General features: G+C 41.5%; 1 protein-coding gene across 1 annotated transcript in view; it reads left to right on the top strand.

Moving 5' to 3' along the window:
• Positions 1 to 18,066, top strand: part of PKHD1 (PKHD1 ciliary IPT domain containing fibrocystin/polyductin) — a 260,367-nt gene extending 242,301 nt beyond the window's left edge. Inside the window, exons 60-65 of the mRNA XM_049818774.1 lie at positions 2,726 to 2,861; positions 4,633 to 4,720; positions 8,274 to 8,381; positions 12,210 to 12,365; positions 13,554 to 13,688; positions 17,673 to 18,066. Coding sequence (XP_049674731.1) covers positions 2,726 to 2,861; positions 4,633 to 4,720; positions 8,274 to 8,381; positions 12,210 to 12,365; positions 13,554 to 13,688; positions 17,673 to 18,022 — 973 coding nt within the window. The 3' untranslated portion in view covers positions 18,023 to 18,066. The remainder of the gene's footprint in view (positions 1 to 2,725; positions 2,862 to 4,632; positions 4,721 to 8,273; positions 8,382 to 12,209; positions 12,366 to 13,553; positions 13,689 to 17,672) is intronic.
• Positions 18,067 to 18,771: the final 705 nt, after the last annotated feature.

Here is an 18,771-nt window from a genome sequence, read left to right as displayed (position 1 = left end):
GGTGGCCTCATCCAAACTGCCAAGTGAGAATATTTTCTGACTGTATTAGCTCCCAGACCATTTGGGAGTTGTCCTGGACTTTGCTATTGGGCCTGGAGCACAGCTTGTGATGGACGGACAGGTTAACAGTAGAGGTGATCAAGTGTCAGCGCCAAGGCTTGTTCTTTGGCGTTATTTAGTTTTCTAGCATAGATGTATCCATCAGCTTTAACAGACCCTTGACCCAGGTTCTCAGTCTGATCTCTTTCCTCTTGAAGTCAACCGATAATAACAGCTGCTATTATTGTTGTTGTTGTTATTATTGTAATTCTAATTCAAATGACAAGCTCTTCTTGATTTCAGGGACACTTCCTTCCCTCTGCCCCAAATCTCTCCACCTACTTGCTCAATCACACCTCAATACCTGCAGTAGACCCTCTACTTTCTAAGACCTCTGACTTCTTTGCTACTAAAGAGCAGACACTTGCTCTCCCGCAGAGCCTCAGCATGTTCAACAGACACGTCTTGGCACTGCTGGTGAAAGAATCTGGGATCTCTGGTGTCCCTGCTGACTAAGGTATCACAAGCAGCGCCTCCTCGCCCGCCGTGCCCACGTTTAGAAGAGCTGCAAGGCACTGAGCAACGGAGCTGCTCCCCGTTGAGCGCTGTCAGCAGGGAATTGCAAACCAGCCTGCTCTGTCCCAGCGTGAGACTTCAGGGTAGTGACAAAACAGCACGCTTCTCGCGCCCACCAGGAGGGAGGCAGGTCTCCTGGCTCTGGTCCTTGCCAGGCTATAGGCACGTTTCTCCGTCCCCACTTCCCAGTGGCAAAGCTATGCCAGGAAAGCTTATTTTCCTTCCAGCCCAAATCATCAGGGCGGCAGCAGGCTGATCTTCTCACCTCCTGCTCCACGCTGACGCTCACTTGCAGGAACGTAACTTGCTGCGCGCAGAGTTGCACCCTAAGGCTGGGGCTCCCTCACAGCAAGAGTCAGGTTGGACTGTGTGGGTTATACACACCATGGTCTGTGCTGTGTTCGCTGAATTCCGGAGGAAAAAACCCAAAAGACTTTAATTTTTAAGCATACATGTGTATTTCTGTGTTGGTTTGTTTTCTTTGCCATTACTCACCCTAGGGAGTGGGAACTATTTCCTACAACCACATTTTGCAGCAGTCTCCCTAGAAGTGTGAGATGAGCACAGTTTTACCGTGTAGGGCTTGGGGTGTGGAGGCAGGGCATTTCATGCCAACAGTTTTTCTGTTTGTTGGAAGTTTTAAAGCAGCTGGAGAGAGAGAAAAAAAAATTATTTTGGCTTACAGAAGCCATGCCAAGACTCATCTGGATTCCGCTGGAGTCAGGGAGCTCACAGAAATTGCAGGTCTCTGCCCCGAAAACAGGAGTGACTTGGTGTATTGGTCCCGCAGTGAGTTTCAGTCACAGTGCTGCATGCACACTTACGGAAGGAGGTGGCTAAGAGCAACGATGAACACTTTTGTGCCTTTGACATAAATTTCAAACATAACGCTGCCTTTCAGACTTTCCCACTCACAAAACAGAAAAAGAACCAAGGTAAGAACTGAAACTTAAATCCTTGAGCTAGCTCTTCTAGTATTTGCCATCAGCTGCAATATAAACAGTTTCTAGTTTGTAATGCATAGTAACACTCTGAAAACAAAACAAAACAAAACAAAACAAACAACCCACAAACCAAAACCCAAACCAAAACCCTGAGTTAAACCAAAGGAAACTTATGCTTCATATATCTTCTGTTTGTAAACACCTTTAAGCAAACACTAGAGATGAATGAATAGCTTTTCTACTTTCATTTCAAGACAATACCAAACCCCCAGCCGCTTCACTGCAGTTGCAGATTAGAGGGGTTTATATATATATAAATTATATATCTATATGAGATACTAAATGACACAAAGCACTGGAAGAAGGAATGAAATGATACAGGCTCAGAATAAAGTGTTGATTCTTTATTCAAATGCAAAAACCCTCTCCTGGGATGCTCTGATTTAAATTTCAGTCTTGGAAAAAACCAAATGTCTTTCAATGGGGTGTCTGTATACCGCTATATTTCAGTATGCAGACTTTGCAGATAATGAAGGCTAAGAACACAGGTGTGGGAGGATAAAGAAATACAGTAAAGCCCTGTAAGTGCTGTGCTTGTGTAGAGGAACCAAAACTTTGTTCTTAGAGGAGTTCAAAGGTGTTCACTGGAAATTTTTCTGCTGGACAGGAAGCTTCCACTGCTATCAGTGCACCGCAATGAAGACTTGGGACTAAGGCATTGGGTTTCTGAATCCATAAAATCTCTGTCTCTGCCACATACTTCCAAAGGGATACCGGGGAAATAATTTATTTTGTTAATTTCTCAGGTTTCCATCTGTAAACTGGGGATTGAAACAAAAGGGTTTTTTGTTACTTTAGTGCTGCCGTCTCCTTGGAAGTGATGTCTGTTCCATATTTCTATACATGTTGCTCTCATCCAAGGAATGAAAGTGCCGTGATAAGGTAAATTAGTAGTTGTTTGGTATAGTGCTCCTTCTTATTCATAACAGACGCTAAATATTTCCACCTGCATTACTAAGGTGGAAAATCCCATGAACACAAAGTAACGTGTCATTCCAAGGAAAGATGTGAATTAACTCCGGGACTAGCATTGGGAGTGTTCATAGCATAAATTTTTGAATTATTTTTTTTTAATTATTTTTTTAACATTCTTTTGCATGAGAAAGAAATGGAAGCAGACAACACCCAGGAACTTGCCTGTATGTGAGGCCCTATAACATCTCTGTTCAAGTGCAGCCCTCAGATGGAGAAATTGAGAAGCAGCTTCCTGTGCAGCCGAAAATCATTTTCCTGGACATGAAGGTAGGATTTTCTCCTTTGTAGATGGATGTGTCTATTAATTCTATACAATTTTGACATTTCCAAGCATTCCAAAGCTATGAGACAGACCTAAATATGGTATAGGACAGCTCTATAAATAAATATGGCAAAGGATAGCTCTATAAATAAGCAGTCATTTGTATTCTGGGAACTTCTTCCAGGATGGATTTTGTTCATGTTTTTCAGCTTTTTCCACAAGGGTTAGATTCATGCTGTAGAATTCACTGGGTGCAGTTTTCTGATTTCTGCTCCTCAAGTTTTGAGGAATGTGGGAACACCACCACAATCATGAAGTCTGGCAATGTCAGGTATAAGGGGGTATCCTGAGCTGCCCAAGGAAGTCCTCACCACGCAGAGCAGTGGTAAGTAGAGATAACCATGTTTAAAACAAGCTTGGACATCTATGTGATGTTATTTAGCTCTGCCAGAGGCGCTAGCACAAGTCCTGGAAGCAGCAGACTAGGTCCACTGAGTTATTAGTTGTGGATGCACTAGGTTCAGTCCCAGAGTCATGTGAAATCTGCATAGCATGGCTTTGTGCTATGTTTCTATTTCCTTTGTATTTTCATGTCTTCTTTCCTGTTTTCCAACTATTTTCTATTATGGAATCATTCCCATTTTACTGGACAGGCCAACAGTATAGCCACAGAATAACTAGCCTCAGGTATGACATTTTTACAGTGTTGTCCCTGGAGCTTGGTATCAAATCCAAGCTTGGACAGCTTTGTGGACATTATTTCTGGATGCTAAGTGGCTTTATAATAAAGCCAGCTCTGTATATCCATTAGTCATGAGACTGATTTTACAGCTGTGAGACACAAACCTTTCAGCTTCTTTCTGTTTGACTTCAGTTTCCTACATGAAGGCATCTTGTTGTGTTGTAAGCTGTGGAATAAGCTGTTTGGCCTCCAGCTCCTGTAGAAAAGTAAGACCTTTCCACAAGCTAACTCTGCTGGATGTAAACATTGTTGGCTAGCTGGAAAGACACACAAAACTTACATCTAGGCAATTGAATCTTCCCTTGAGATTCATATCATTCTTCAGATGTGTTTCAGGTTTTCTATTAGGCTTGAGAAGCAGTACCTCTTTAAAAAAAATAAAAAATCTGACAGATAATATATTTATATACACATAGACGATAGGATCTAGATCCTGCACACCTATTATGGCTGGGTAATTTAGGTATCAAAATGAGTTTCTTTCACTGAGCATATGGGGAACTTAAATCTTCAGCCTGACTAAATTGACAGACTGAATCTACTCAGTTTCCTTGAACTTGTGGAGTCACCATCCTCGGAGATATTCAAAAGGCATCTGAACATAGTCCTGGGCAACCCTTTCTACGTGGCCCTGCTTCAGGAGAGAGGGGTTCAACCAAATGACCTCCAGAGGACCCTTCCAACCTCAACCATACTGTGATTCTATGAACTTAGACACCATCGAAGCCACAATGTCAAAATTACCTCCTTCTGATAGGTGATGTGAATGTGAACCTAGATACTTCAAGTGAAGCAGCAAACCTTGCCAGGCTTCACTGAAACAGTCCTGAAGTTGCCAGAACTGGTTCCTCTGAGCTTAAGCTCATCTTAAAGAGTTATGGCGAGCTTTGTGACATTTGTAACATATGACATGTAGATGCAAACTGCCCTCCCACTGGTGATTAAAAAATTATTACAATTGTTAAAACCATGAAAACTTTCTTTCTTCTTGTTGAGGAGATGAGACTTTAATTCCTTTTTGTTCTTCCTCCCAGGGTCAAAGAGTTGACAAAGTGGGGCCTCCCTCAGAACCCTGGGTCGTATCAGCTCATCTCAAGGGCTCCTCCGAGGCTGTGCTAAAAGGTTTGGATATGTTTTCTTATAGCGAGGGTTATGGCAAAGCAGCTGTGGAGAATGATGGTGATAAATTTAGGAGTTGTCCCTGAGAAATACTGGATAGTCTTTGGGCTAAAAAAAGAAGGTTGCAGTAGGAGTTTGGTGAACTGCCCAGTCATGTGCTAGAGAAAGAGAAGTTTATACAAAGTATTTTTGTGATGTGGCAGCCTAGAGGGAGTATATCCAGTAGTTTATCTTGAAAAGAGATATCTTAGATCAAAAAATAAAAGAATGAAATATTAGAAATTCTAATACTTGATTTTCAGCTAGTGTTAATTGGGACATTTCCTTAGACTCAGTGACAACCCGATTGTCCCAGCAAAGGATCTGGCAAAGTAGAGACAGAAACAACTGCCTATTGTTTGTAATTAGCATACTTTAATATGGAAACGTTTTTCACGAGGAATCTAAATATTTCCCTTCTGATCCTCATTTATTGAAATACCTGAACTCATGACTAACTCTAAGCATGTGAGTATTTCCTTGAAGTTATTGAGGCTATGAACATGCTTAGGTATAGAATCCACTAGAAAGTGGAAATTATATTGATTATAAAGCATCCTAATTTCATTGCTAAAATCTTTAAATGTAAGCAAACAGTGCACACATTGAAAGGTGAGGTTTCCTATTACAGGTACAGTATTTTATTTGCAGTAAAGCCATTTGTGTATTAGCTTTGGCTTGAAAAGTTCACATTTGGAGAAGATAAATGGCACTCGTGTTGTAGATCAGAGTTTCTCACCCTTTCAGTCCGTGTTTCTGTTAATTAGACATTCTTCCTACCTCATGGTAGTTCCAGGTTTACAGGTTAGAAAAATCCTTTGGTCTTTTCTGCTGTTTTTCATGCCTTTTCAGGGTGGTACATCTGACAGGTTTAGAAACATGGGTCTAGATGAACCACAGGTTATTGGATCAGCTACTGGCTAACAGTGGGAGAAAGGAAGGGAGAAAGGGAGAAGGGAAGGAAGGAGTCAAGGAAGGGAAAAGAAAGAGAAGACGACAAAAAAGACAGAAGAGAAAAATAAAGAGGAGAAAGAAAGATGGAAAGAAAGAGAGGGAGAAGGAGAAAAAAGGGGGAAAAAGAAAGGAAGTCACCGAAGAGAAATGCACTTCACATTCTTTAAAAGATACATGCATCAAATTAATAGTCAATAAACTCCAGCAAAGAAAGAACTGCGTAGTACAGATGTTCTGCATGTAATAGTTTGCTGCAGTTTTTCCTTTGACAAACGTCCTTATTGCACTCGTCTTTTGAAGCATATGAAAGCAGCATTTAATCGAAATGGGTCCCGTCTAGCACACTGAGGCTGCTTCATCTGACAGCAGCCAAACTGCCTCATGGAAAGTAGTTTAGCTCCAAATTAGCTTGCTTCTATGTTAAATACCAGCTTGCCTGAGAGATCTTTGTGAAGACTCCCATATATATCTGTAATATTCTGAGCTTTGAAGCATATGTGCCCAAAAGCTGAGATAGTCTCTGTTGAGAAGTACAGTACAGTACTCCAGGCTTCATCATAGACTAGAAATGGCAATTATAAAGTATTTGAACGCAGCTGACAAGACCCTCCATAAAAGCAGTGTTACAGTGAGTATCAGAGCCAAGAAAAGTCTTGGTAGTCTGGGCAGATACTGTCCTAAGGAGGATCACATGTGTAGTGGATAAATAGATGAGCCAGGGTCAGGCTGGAGCAAATAGAGAAATCTAGATTCCCAGCTCTCCACCAAGTCTATTCACAGTGTAAATTACTGCCTATTTATCACAGCTGGTCCTGGAGACTCACAATGAAATTGGGTATTTGGTGTGCTAGATGCTGCACAAAAGTAGAAAAACATATATGTAGCCAAAACTGACTGGGATATTAGTAAATTAAGTAGTACCAGATCACAGAGAGGGGAAACTTTATCACTTCTGTTGCTAGATCATTAAAATGTGGCATGCTTTTGCTCAGAACCTTGTCTCAGGCAATTTCTGGCCATGGTTCCGAACTCAACACAGCAAGGAATTAATCTCAGTAGGCAGTTTGCGTTGCAGCATCTCTGTTTGGAGGCTGTAAGAGTTTAAGAGGTTTGGCCAGGGCATACCAGTTCTTCAGTGCCAAAGAACAGATCCTGGCACTGTTTGTATCCTAGAGGTGTAGGCACAAATAATGGGATAAAACCAGGGAGAAATTGTCCTGCAGACTGGCCTACCGTCAAAAGCCTTGTCTCCACCTGCTGAAACCTTCCTATGCATCTGTGATTGCAAGATGTCTCACAAAGAGGTTTGCTACTTCACCACTTTGTTCAATACCCTGGACACCGGAATGGCAGAGTAGAAATGTCCTCCTCACATTCAGGCTTTATGTACCTTCACCTGTGCTGCTTAACGGCAATAAAATGTCAACCCACCTGCTTCATAAAGCAAATGGTTATTACATGTTGTCTTTGAGCAGGCGAAAGCCTGTGTTTGTGATCACTGGAGCAAGTCCAGCATCCCAAGAAGTTCTGACTTCTCACCCCCACCTGAACCAACATTCTGAAATTTGTCAGTCTTTAGGATTTTACCCCTCTCACCCTAAGAGCCTGAACGAAGCCCAGACCTGGTCAGCATTGCTCAAAGGCCAGGACTTGGCTGCTGCTCAAAGATACACACAATAAAATGGAGATCCAGTTACAAAATAAATTATAACTTTCAAAAAGAGCCTACAAAAATAAAAACCATGGCAAGTGTAAATGTTGGGTCAGAATGCATTCCCTGATAGCTTAGTACAAGACGTAAAGTGATGGAGAAACAGGCTCTCCCGGGTTTCATTTTAATGCTCTCCACGGAGCTTTCCTCTGCGAGGTTTCTAACTGAAAGTGTCTCCTGTACGATCACAGGGCAGTCGCCACAGACGTTTTTCATGGCCAAATCACTTTCAAAGTGTCTGAGAGGGTTGGAGAAGTATTCAAAATGATTTAACAGTAGGACAGGAGCTAATATGCCCCAAATGACAGGGTGAAACACCTACAAATCAGAAAAGGGTTAAAACAGTCAGCTCTTTTCCCTTAGCTGCAGTGGCTGGCTCCTTGAGACCATTCCTTTAGGACAGAAAATACTCAGTCTCTCACTAAAACTCTCCTAACCTTGGTGATGTACTTGGTCACACAAGACATGAGTTAAACCAAAAAGATGAGCATCTGGAACTTTTCAGTGTATCTATATAGCTCCCATTACCTTTGCTCGATCCCCTTAACATCTGTATTCTTGTTACACCCCCACGATATAGATATGTACAGTAAGTGCCATTTCACGATGAGCTCAAGCAACAGAGATTCAGAAGCTAAGGTTCTCCAGTCCATCAGGAATTTGGTGTCCAAGTAAGTCTGAAGACCTAACCCTATATGAAATTTCTGGGATCAGACAAAGAGTTTATAATTAGGAAGGACACTGAATTTAAGCTTTCTGAAGTTCCCTTAAAGTCACAGGGACTCTCTGAGGGGCTTAGGTGATACTTATCTGGATGCTGTTAATTGCAATGCAATTTCTTTTACTCTGCAGGGCTCACCCAAGTGCAGGTCATAGATGGATGTGCAAGCTTTTCCAGCCTGGCTGTCTCCAGTTCAGGCACAAACTGGAAACTTGTGTTCACTGTCACATCACCTCCAGGTAAGCTCTGTTTTTCTGCATGTTTTTTGAGTTGGTAACTGAACTCAAAACCTACAGGTGGTCTGGATTTGTAAAAAGGGAGTTAAGCTCGTTCAGAGTGGAGCAATGCCAAACCTCTACATAGCCTGACTTCTGTTACAAGTCCAAGTTGGCATTACCCAGGCAGCAAGAGAGCTGGGTGATTCCTGTGCTATTCATGCAAGATCCACAAAATCCAGATGAGTTAGTATAGAGAAGTATTGCCAGAAAGAGGTGCCTCTTTCTCCCTAGATTCCCTAGCTATGTATCCCTTGTAGGAATCAGGTACTTAAGGTCAGGTAAGCTGTCAGAGCAAGCTTTTTCCTATAAATTGAGTCCTCTTATTCCCTCTTTGTTTCCTGTTTGTGTTCAGAAATTTTCCATCTGTGCTCCCAATTATTTTCATAGTGCCTTTCACCAACCGTTTGTCCGCACCTGGTCATCTTTATGGGTGCAACGGGTTATGTACATTCAGAGCATGCCTCCAGGACTGGGCTCTGCTAGGGGTATCCCGAGAGTTTACGGAGATGATGTTGGGACTTCCAGGATCGTGCAGCTTGCACGAGGCCTCTGAGCCTTCTCCAGTAATGGTGAAGAGGCAGGTGTGCTTAATGCCTCCTTAGAAATACCAGCTGAGGGGGACATTGGCACCGTGGGGATAAGGCACCACGTGAACTCTGGCTTGTGAAAGCCTCAGGGCATCTGCACAAGATCAGTCCAGCTGCTTGGGGGCCTGAATTTATCTACAAATCTGGCTCTGAAGGTATATAGGGGTCAAAGTGCTGGTTTCTTCTCTCGGAGTGACTGCTGAGGCAAGTCAATGGAGAAGCAGGAACATGCTGTCTGGCGTGTAGTCCAAAGATACAGGTGTTGTAAGACCATGTGTGAAGTGTCTATTCTGATATTGCATACATACATAAATAGATTTATGGATATATATCTAAATAGATACAGATATAGATACAGATATAGACATAGATAGATATAGATATAGGTGTATCTCTCTCTCTCTCTATAAACTGAGACCCATCAGGCAGAGAGAAGCCTAGGAAGGACAGGCAGAAATATTTCCAGGAGAGGTAAGGCAGTGTGTGTGCCACTGCATAAAGCCCCGATGAGTACTCCTTTGAAGCACTGAACATAATTTTGGTTATGCATGTTCAGAGATGATCTCAAAATGGAGTAGGTACAGACTGAACATTTTCAATGAGAAAACTCCAAGATAACATGGCTTCTTTCAGCCAAAAAAAACAGAGAGGGAAAATACATCAGACCGGTGAAGTGGCCAAGTGGAAGTGGCTAATGAAAAAATCTGAGCTAAAAAATTAGAAGAAGGTTATTAACATTTAGACTATATTTTTCTGAACAGCCTGTCTTAATAGGTATGAATAGTGAGAGCAGATCAAACTGCAGTTGGATAGAGGACAATACACTTAAGGATGATATTGTACAACATGGTGCACACAATAGCATGGGATAGGATTTGTAACCCAAGAAATCCCTTCTTATCCAGGGATTAAATGAACGTCCAGGGTTTTTTTTAATGAGAAACCTTTGCTTCTCCTAGTCACAAGTGACTAATCAACATCAAGTGTTGCCCATGGCTTTGCAAAGGGAGAAGTGGGGTGCAGTGATTACCTGGAGGTGGGCCTTTACCAGGGGGACATGTGTCTATTTTTGAGGGTGTGTGCTGCCAAACACCCGCAGCTCCCATTGCCTTCACTTCAGTGAGAGCAGATGGAAAGTCAGCACCTCACAGGATCCGACTCTTTAGTGGCAAAAATAGCTTAATGTAGTGTGTTTTGGAAGCTGTTTCAGGGAAGTCACGAAATCTTTCCTCTGAACAAAGGTCAAACGAAGATCCTTTTTATCAAACATTTAAGCCATCAGAGTATTGCAAAGAGATGTTTACAGCTAGCAATGGGGATGGCTGATACGTCTGTGTAGGTGTCACCTGTGTAAATCAGAGTATTGTACACTTTTAGTATGCATTGCAAAAGTACACACCAAAGCAGCAATCCCCTTTGCTTGCTTGTAATTGGGAACTGTGCTGGAGACAGTATAAAGGCTTTTATACTGCCAGACTCTTACTGAAGATATTTGCTTATTGTTTGAGATAGATAAGCAAACAAAAAATTAAACAATCAAACAGTAGATGTTTGGGATACATTTACATGACCAGGTTTCTTTGGGTACCCTGGCATAGTTTGCTATTTGCAGACAGCTCAGAAGATGCAGCTGATGTTGAATGCAATAATTCCAAATGTTTTAGTGGTAGTTCCTGGGGAGAGTAGACTATTCATAGCACTGCTGCATAGTCTTGCTCCTTGTTTTACAGTAATATTCACTTAACTGATATGGATCCCAATGGGCTTGATCCATCCACTTTCCATTTAAACCAACAGCAGTCTACTCACAAACTATTAGAGTAGTGCAAAGCACCTTTAAGCACCTGTCTGTGTAGAGTCCTTGATACCTGTGAGATTACTTCTCTCCTCTCAACTGAAGTTCATATGTGTTTGTACCTGCAGGCAAATTTTTCCCAATTGGAACATGCTTCCCACATTGTTCTGATGAAGCTCTGCTTTGTTCAAGTGGACAATATTGACACAAATCTAATTAGTTTCAGATAAAAGTACTTACAGCTACTTACCCTAGTCTCCAAGCTTCCGTCTGACAGTGTTTCTGATTTTTTTTAATGAATTGATGAAAAAAAGGCTTTTAGGTTTTTATTAAAAGTGAAACTCAAACAAGTAAAAGAAATTTCCATCCATCAAAATTATTAGAATTGTGGGGTTAGGACCGATAATGAGTCAGGTATTAAGACAGGTAATGAGTTGATGTGCTAATCCACACCCTTCAAATCAGTCTATAGAGAGGGCCAGGGCCAGTTTTGTTAAACTCCTGTCCTTCCCAGGCACATCTCCATTCAAAATGTGTTTTGGAAGTGACTCAGGGAACAAAAAAATTTCTATATTTCTGATTTTTAAAAGGGCAGTATGAGGCATCTTCCAGTCCTTGAAGCTCAGATGCTGACATGGCATGAACTCTTGACCACAGAAACTATCAGTAGTGGCTGGCTTGATTCTGACTTCATTTACAGAAAACTTCAGGATCTCTGGGCGAAGAGCATTACCCAAAGCTTGTGAGCATCGAGAGACTAAATATTTACCATGTTAACAGCAAGGACACTGACATTTTTTATTTATAATGCTCATTATTGACATGGTGGAAAATATTAACAAGTTCATTTTGAGTTTTCTGCATCATGGATGTAAGCTTAATGCTAGTGAATGTTTCTAGTTCCCCATTAGTTACATTGATATGAATAATATATAGCCTGCAAAAACTGAGTATGACTTGGCACATTTCTCACTGCAGCCAGTTTCTTTGTCTTGCTGTGAAGAATGTTCATGTTTTCTGTCTGGGCCTGATCTGATCTGATCTGTCTGGGCCTCAGAAATAGATACTTTGTGAATGTATTTTCTGGGTTTGGGAGTCAGCTAGACAAATTCATGGAAGAAATATTACGGATTATTAAATACAACGAAGCTGCCTCTGCTTCAGGCAGCCCTGAAAGCTTGAAACTTACATTGGAGAAGTATTGTTACACATTTGGTTTGTGCTGGTACTCAGACCTAAATAGATATTGTTGGCTAATGTTGCATCTGGAGATAGAAGGACTTCTGGGTTGTTCCTGCATGCATTTTTAACAGCAGCATCACTGTTGAAAGGCTCTAACCTGGTGTTTTAGCTGTGAAACCAGTGTTCTTACTTTTGTAGTAAACTCTGACTGCTTTAAATTCTCAGGAGCCAAGTTTACTGTGCTGTCTCAGCCATTTACCGTCTTCCCTGTCCCCATGGGAGTGAAGGCCAGCATGATCCTTGTTGTCATACTGAGTTCAGCAGCATCTGCATTCATCCTCGCTCTTGCATTCTGCTGGTTCAAGAAGAGCAAAAGCAACAGTAAGTTGGAAATACCCACTAAAATTTATACTTGCAGACTCCCTATTTTGTTTAACAAATCCCCAGAGTGGCCACAGCAGGGTTCAGACAATGGCACTCAGAGAAAGCTCTGAGAAGTTTAGTAATTAGCAGTATAGTTTGTAGTTCAAGGTTATAGAGTTTTGTGCCTATAACAGATGCCTGGGTATTGTCTGGAAAGAGTGTTAACTGTATGTGAAACATGATGAAAATCAGGTTCCTATAGCGCAGGCATGGAATTGAGAAAGGGAGGAAATATTTGCTATGATTTCAATGATCCATTCAGCCACTGCATTTTCCTGATGAAGGATGACATAGCAAAATAGCACTGTGGTGAGGATATGTAAAGCCTTGGTGCTGACCAAGGACCAGACACAGCTGCAGTGCGAATGCCACAGAGAGAGCAGCACAGTCATGCTCACATCACGCTGTCAGCATCATATGAGTCAAGGTGGTAATGGGAGGGCTACAGCTCCTCTGGAGTTCTCCCCCAAGCAAATCCACACCTCTACTAATTTACCTTAAGGTCGCTTTCTTTTTAGCATTGATCTTAAAACAAATATAAGCTACCTCAAGGAGGCTTTCCCACTGCAGAAGGCAGAAGTCTATTTGTGTAAGAAAAGAGCTGAAGATAAAAGGATGTGACTGTGACTCTTGGTGGCTTGATTGCTAAACAGCCACCTCAAACTGCTGGATATGTTGAAAATTACCAAAAACTTGGCCTTTCAGATACGCTAATTAAAGTTGTGACCTTGCCAAAGGTACAGGTAACCCGTAGCGGAGGAGTAAATGCACATCCCGGTTAATAAGACATCTCCCACTAGTTTCAAGACCTTCTCACAGTTTCTCCAAACTTTTGCTTTCGAGTAACTTCTAAAGAGTCTTCCTCCTAAACTGCACCATGAGCACTAGCTGCAATAAGGTCTGAATTTCTAGTGTTATTGAACGTGGTGACAACATAAGGAAGGGCTCCACTGAAGAGAACAGGTGGGAACCCTAATGGCAAAACATAAGATGGTATGAGCATAAAACAACTCTCTCCACTTTTGGGCAGAAAGAACACTTTTAGATTATCTGTTAATTCACTAGCAATATGTCCTTGCTTGAATTAATAACTGCTGCTGAGCTGAGGATAGATTGAGAGTGATGTAACTATATGTTCCATTGCAGAATTGAGGACCGAACGGGCTGATGTACCACAGGCCAGTACCAAGGGACCCCGTAAACAAGCACAGCCTCATGCAACTCACATCCAGCCTTGCTACAGTCAAGGAGAAGATAAAAGTAGTGTGCCTGTAGCAGGAGGTGAGACTGCAGTTTGACAATAATTATAAGCGTCGAACATCAAAAGAGTTGGTTTAGGTCTCTTAACAAACTATAGTTTTGTATAGGATCAATGGCACACCTCTTCTCGGAAGCTCTATCACTTTATTACCTCCTCATTCTCCTTAGTATTTTTCTATTTGTCATTTTATCTCCTTTTTTATATATTGTGTGAAATCCTAGCTCCACTGAAGGCAGCAGCATAACCCCCCTTACGCTCAATGAGCCCATGATTTCACCTAGTGTTTCTGGAGTAGGGTAGGTACCGACATTCCCACAGTGTCCCCAGTATGCCTGGAACAGCAGGGCTTTTCCCTGTCTCCAAGTGCTGTGGAAATAACTGCACAGGGCTCAAAAAGCTCTGGACAAGTTTGCAGGCTGTGGAGGACTGCAGCGAGGTGCACTGGAGGTAGGAAAAACCCACTCGGGGCTCATTTGCACAGTCTTCGTTTCCTCCACCACTCACAGGACCTTCATGCCGGGCTTTCTGAGTCCGAGCCAGCACCCCAAAGCTGCTCCATTCCCACCCGCTCCTCTGTGCGTCCCCCCCCCTTTACTCCCCAGGGTCCCTGCCACAAACACCCCTCTTCCACACACCTCCTCGAGACTTGTCTTTTCATCATCTGCTGATCAAACACGACTTCTTCTGAGGTCACGGGAAAGCAGACAGCCTCGGGGGCATGTGGCTGGCAGCATAAAGCGCTGGCTTCCCTCTCTGCAAGTGTGAAATGTTCTTATAGTATTTTTTTTTTTTTTTTTTTGTCTCACCTGCCAACAGCGCAGATCTAAGGGCATTCGGATAACCCTGCTGAACCACCCATTTACTCTGTTTTGGGAATTTCTTTTTCCTCCTCCGTACTGAAGCCTGTGGATTACATAAGAGGCAGGAAGAGCCGAGCTGGAGTTTTATCTCCTTTTAATTAGCATCTATCACAAAAGCAGAGGGAGAGAGAGGAGAGAGGAAATTCTGCAGTTTATGTGTTTTGATATTTGCTGTACTCCTCCAAAACACAGCGTTCAGCTGTGTGCCTTAGGATACATATCTGCTATAAATTCATTTTTTATCTAATTTGTCTGAGATCTAAGCTTCCTGTGGAGGTCTGAGATCAAAGGATCTGATTCTGTCTGATGTCGGCTCTGACACATAATGCGTGCTGACTTAGTTCTGTCTATAAACTCGCAGTGGGAGGCTGCCATTCTCCCTTGGCACCTTTACATAGTGAACTTTCATTTTGGCTGGGGAGGCTGACAGGTATAGCGTTGATTGGAGCCATCGTGTAAATAATTCATGGAAAGAATTTTTTTGTCAGAAAAAGGCAATCCAGCCACTTAAAGTCTTTTAGGAATAGTTGCAAGACAAAAAGATTCCCGATATGTTCAAATCTAAACAAGGATAACAATATCTTAAGTGAATTTAATACATATGACTTGGAAGTGTCTAATGTTTGATTTCCCCTTATTTAAAGTGCTGTTGGTTTTGGAGAGAGAGAGGAGGAAATCAAAGCTGCAGTCTTTTTGTTTAGTTTCTGCTTTATAGCTGTTCCCCCCATAAGAAATCCCATCTTTCTAATACAATTAAGTGTTTGGAGCCTTTATTTTTAATCACCACGGTAAGTCTTGCAAGACCGAGTTTTTCTGTTTGGTAAGTGGTTATACAGTGTAAAGTCTGCTGGAGGTAGGGGCCCTGGTTGTTGTCCCAGAAGAAGGATCTGAGGATGGAAATGAGGAAGAAAACCGTATGCATAGATACGCAGTAGTGCAGGGGAGAAGGGATCAAGATACTACCTTGTCTGACCTTGGCGTAACAAAAAATCTCCTCAGCTTCACATAATTATCTCTCTCTTGAATTAAATAACTTTTGATCGACTGATGCATTCTTAACAGAGCAGCATCTGGAGGTGGAGGAACATATTGTTTCTTTTTTGCAAATTTTACAGTTGTATCCTATAACAGCTTACGTTCCCTAGCTTCTATTTCCAGTCCTTTCAGGTATTGTACCTTTTGACCCTTATCCTGAACTATTTGGCCACCAGCTCTCAGAAATCACTGTTGTATTCCTGAAGAGATTCTCTCACTCTGCAAATAGGGTCTGCATCCCTTGCTTTTAGGTTGTTCAGATCAACTCCTTTTTCTTTTCTACCAATTTGCCTTTTTTTCCACCTTTTACAAAATTTCACAGGAATCAATTTTAATTTTAATTCCAAATCACTGGTGGAAACACTGAATATCTTCCACTTCAGTGGTAGTGTCTGGTACAGCCACACATCCCCACCTCTGAGAATTATTTCCCATATATAATTACTGCCTCAGCTCTGTCTGTTAGCTGGTACTTAATCCAGTTAATCGTGTGCTTTATTGGTATTGAATAGTTTGTATTTAATTAAAAAAAAATCAGGATATTTTAGATTACTATGTCATATAAATCTCAGGGCAGTATTTCATCCTTGAAACTGCTCATATCTGGAAAACTTTTAGCCTCCTCCATTAATTCAAACTCGTTTGAAAAGATCTATTTTCACAGCTGAAAATTGCACCTTTGAAATTGAAGAGGGCATCAATACATATAAAGAATTAACATGAAGCTTTGGAATAGGGGATCATAACCTGATCATCATGTTTATGTGTATAAAGAAGAAAACCGAACCTAGTGATGTATGCAATTTGTGCTTCAAAACAGCCAACTACTTAATGATAAAGCAATCTTGAGAAGGAAAACTGTTACACACAGACACATGTGTGACTACTGAAAATGTACTGACAACTTTCCAGTGGATTTCCAAGAGGTGCAATCCTGAAATTGAAAGCTATGAGTGTACAAGTTGAAAAAAACCAACACTCCGTAACGGGAAAAGTGAATATAAGCATGAAGAAATAGGGAAATTGTAAAAAATACATGAAGATGGGGAGAATTATTCCAGCAAATAGAGTTCCAATTAATGAATTATAGAAAAGGGAGAAGAGAAAGAATCTGAGCAGCAGGTCTGAGAAACCATGGGGCTGAATGTCACAGGCTGCTAAGGGTTAAACTTCAAGTTCAAACCTGAAAAACAGGGAGTGGTAACAATACATTTTCTGGGGTCATTTGTGGTAAGGACATTTAATATCTGACGACGAACGGACTGCAAAAGCCAGTGTTGTCCACTAACACATCAGATACATGGACTAGGACTAGTTCTGGATTTGGAAAAAGTATAAAAGTTTTGGGTCTGGGCTGGTTTAATTTTTTGGGGGAAGGGAGAGGGTTGCAAGAATTTTACAAATGTTTTTAGCATCCAAACGGAGCAGGCTGCCAATCTCGCGCTGAAGTGATAGCACACCCTGTCAACTCGGAAGCCATCTGCTGTAACACCACAAGTGATTCTGCCTCTGTGGTTGATAACCGTTTGTTTTATTAAGATGTAAACATTTTTCATTTCCACATGAAAAATGTATAGTATATGTTTGGGGTTTTTTGCATTTTTCAAAGGCATTTTTTAAACAGCATTGCAGGTTACAGGCTTTGCCTTGAGTGGGATTCAAATGTCAGCAATAGAAAGTTCTACCTTATATTCCAGCCTGATTCATAGAAAGTTGATGCATTTTATAGATGTGTAGTACTAAAACGATTATCAGTCTTACCAATACCTAGCTTATTAACCAGCTGTATTCTATATACTTTATTATTAAGCATTTATTGAATAATTTGATAACCATTGGAAGATGCTCTAGGAGGTATTAGTGTATCAATAGGAACAAACTAGTTGTTTTAGCTGCTGTATATTTATTTGTGGAAACAGGTTATGTTTATTTGGTTTTAACAACTTATTTCTGCCAAACTAAAATTTGTGGCCAGTTAAAATTATTTTCCCAACAATAACTCCTTTTTCTTCAATGTCTTTAAGATGTAGTAAAGGCATAGAAGGGTAAGGAACATCAAGATAGGGTCTTACAATCATTGTAAAGCACTAACAAGTCATGCTTTCACAGATATGGAAGCAATTGGAGCAGTGGCACATGCTACAGGACAGCCGGAGGAGCTGAACCCGCAGCCCCGTGAAGCCAAGTCAGGGAGAAAGGTGAGCACTGTCCAGTGTAAGACAGGTGACAGAGACACTTTTTCTTCAGCTGGGAAAAGTGACAGTCACCAACCGCTACGTGGAGGAACATCTCCTGGTGACTCTCTGGAACTTCAGCAGCTAACTGACCAAGGATGCTCCAGCCAGAAGGATGTCACCCAGCCTTCGCCTGGTTACAAGGAAAAAGAGAAGTCCCAAAGGATGCCCAAACATCAGAATGATGTCAGAGAGCGTGTTGCTGTGGTAGCAGCAGAGGTGTAAGAGAAGCGATGTGAGGTGGTGGACTACCGACAAAGCAAACTTTGCCTGGCTTGCAGTCAATGCAAAGCTGAGTTTTTGTCTCCGTGGTCAGAGAAAAACACGCACATGTTAACTGCCTGTTGAGAATAGTCCTTCTGACACCTCTAAAACTCTCTCCACGAGTTGTCTGGGGGAGTGCTAGATGGCTGGCTAGGTCAGCTTTGAGATTACTTTCAAAAGTATTCAGGGAGAAGCCGAACAATTCAACAGTGCAGATGATGGGATTTCTGACACTTTAATATACTAGCACGGATGTAGTTTTAGTGTCTAGAGCAATGCTGATTGGTATGTGTGCATATATACAAATATATAGGAATTTTCCCATTTCTTCCAATCATGCCTTTAGTTTCATTAAAAGAACCTCAGTATGTGCATAAATCTTTTCCTTTTTCTGAGGAAAACCAAACATGTATTCAACTTCCATTTCATTGTCACTTGAGTAAGTACTCCCATTCCTCCTTAGTTAATTCTGTGTTGGTTTTGTTGTTTGTTTTTTTTTAAATTATTTTGCAGAGTTAAATCTTCACCGTGGCATTGTTTTCTAGCACCCTTAAATCACTGGCTTGTTATGAACACTAGTCTTTATGAGTGATAATAATAATGCTGATGTTCTTCGGTTGCTCAGAGAATTCCTCTGTGCTTTGCTTTACTGAGCTGGAAGATGAGGAACTTTATTATGCCCTCTCTGTACCATAAAATTCTTGGTTGCA

This window comes from Accipiter gentilis, chromosome 16 (genome assembly GCF_929443795.1).
Source record: "Accipiter gentilis chromosome 16, bAccGen1.1, whole genome shotgun sequence".
Lineage (NCBI taxonomy): Eukaryota > Metazoa > Chordata > Aves > Accipitriformes > Accipitridae > Astur > Astur gentilis.
Note: the sequence above shows the minus strand (reverse complement) of the source record. Positions and strands in the feature narration are given on the sequence as shown.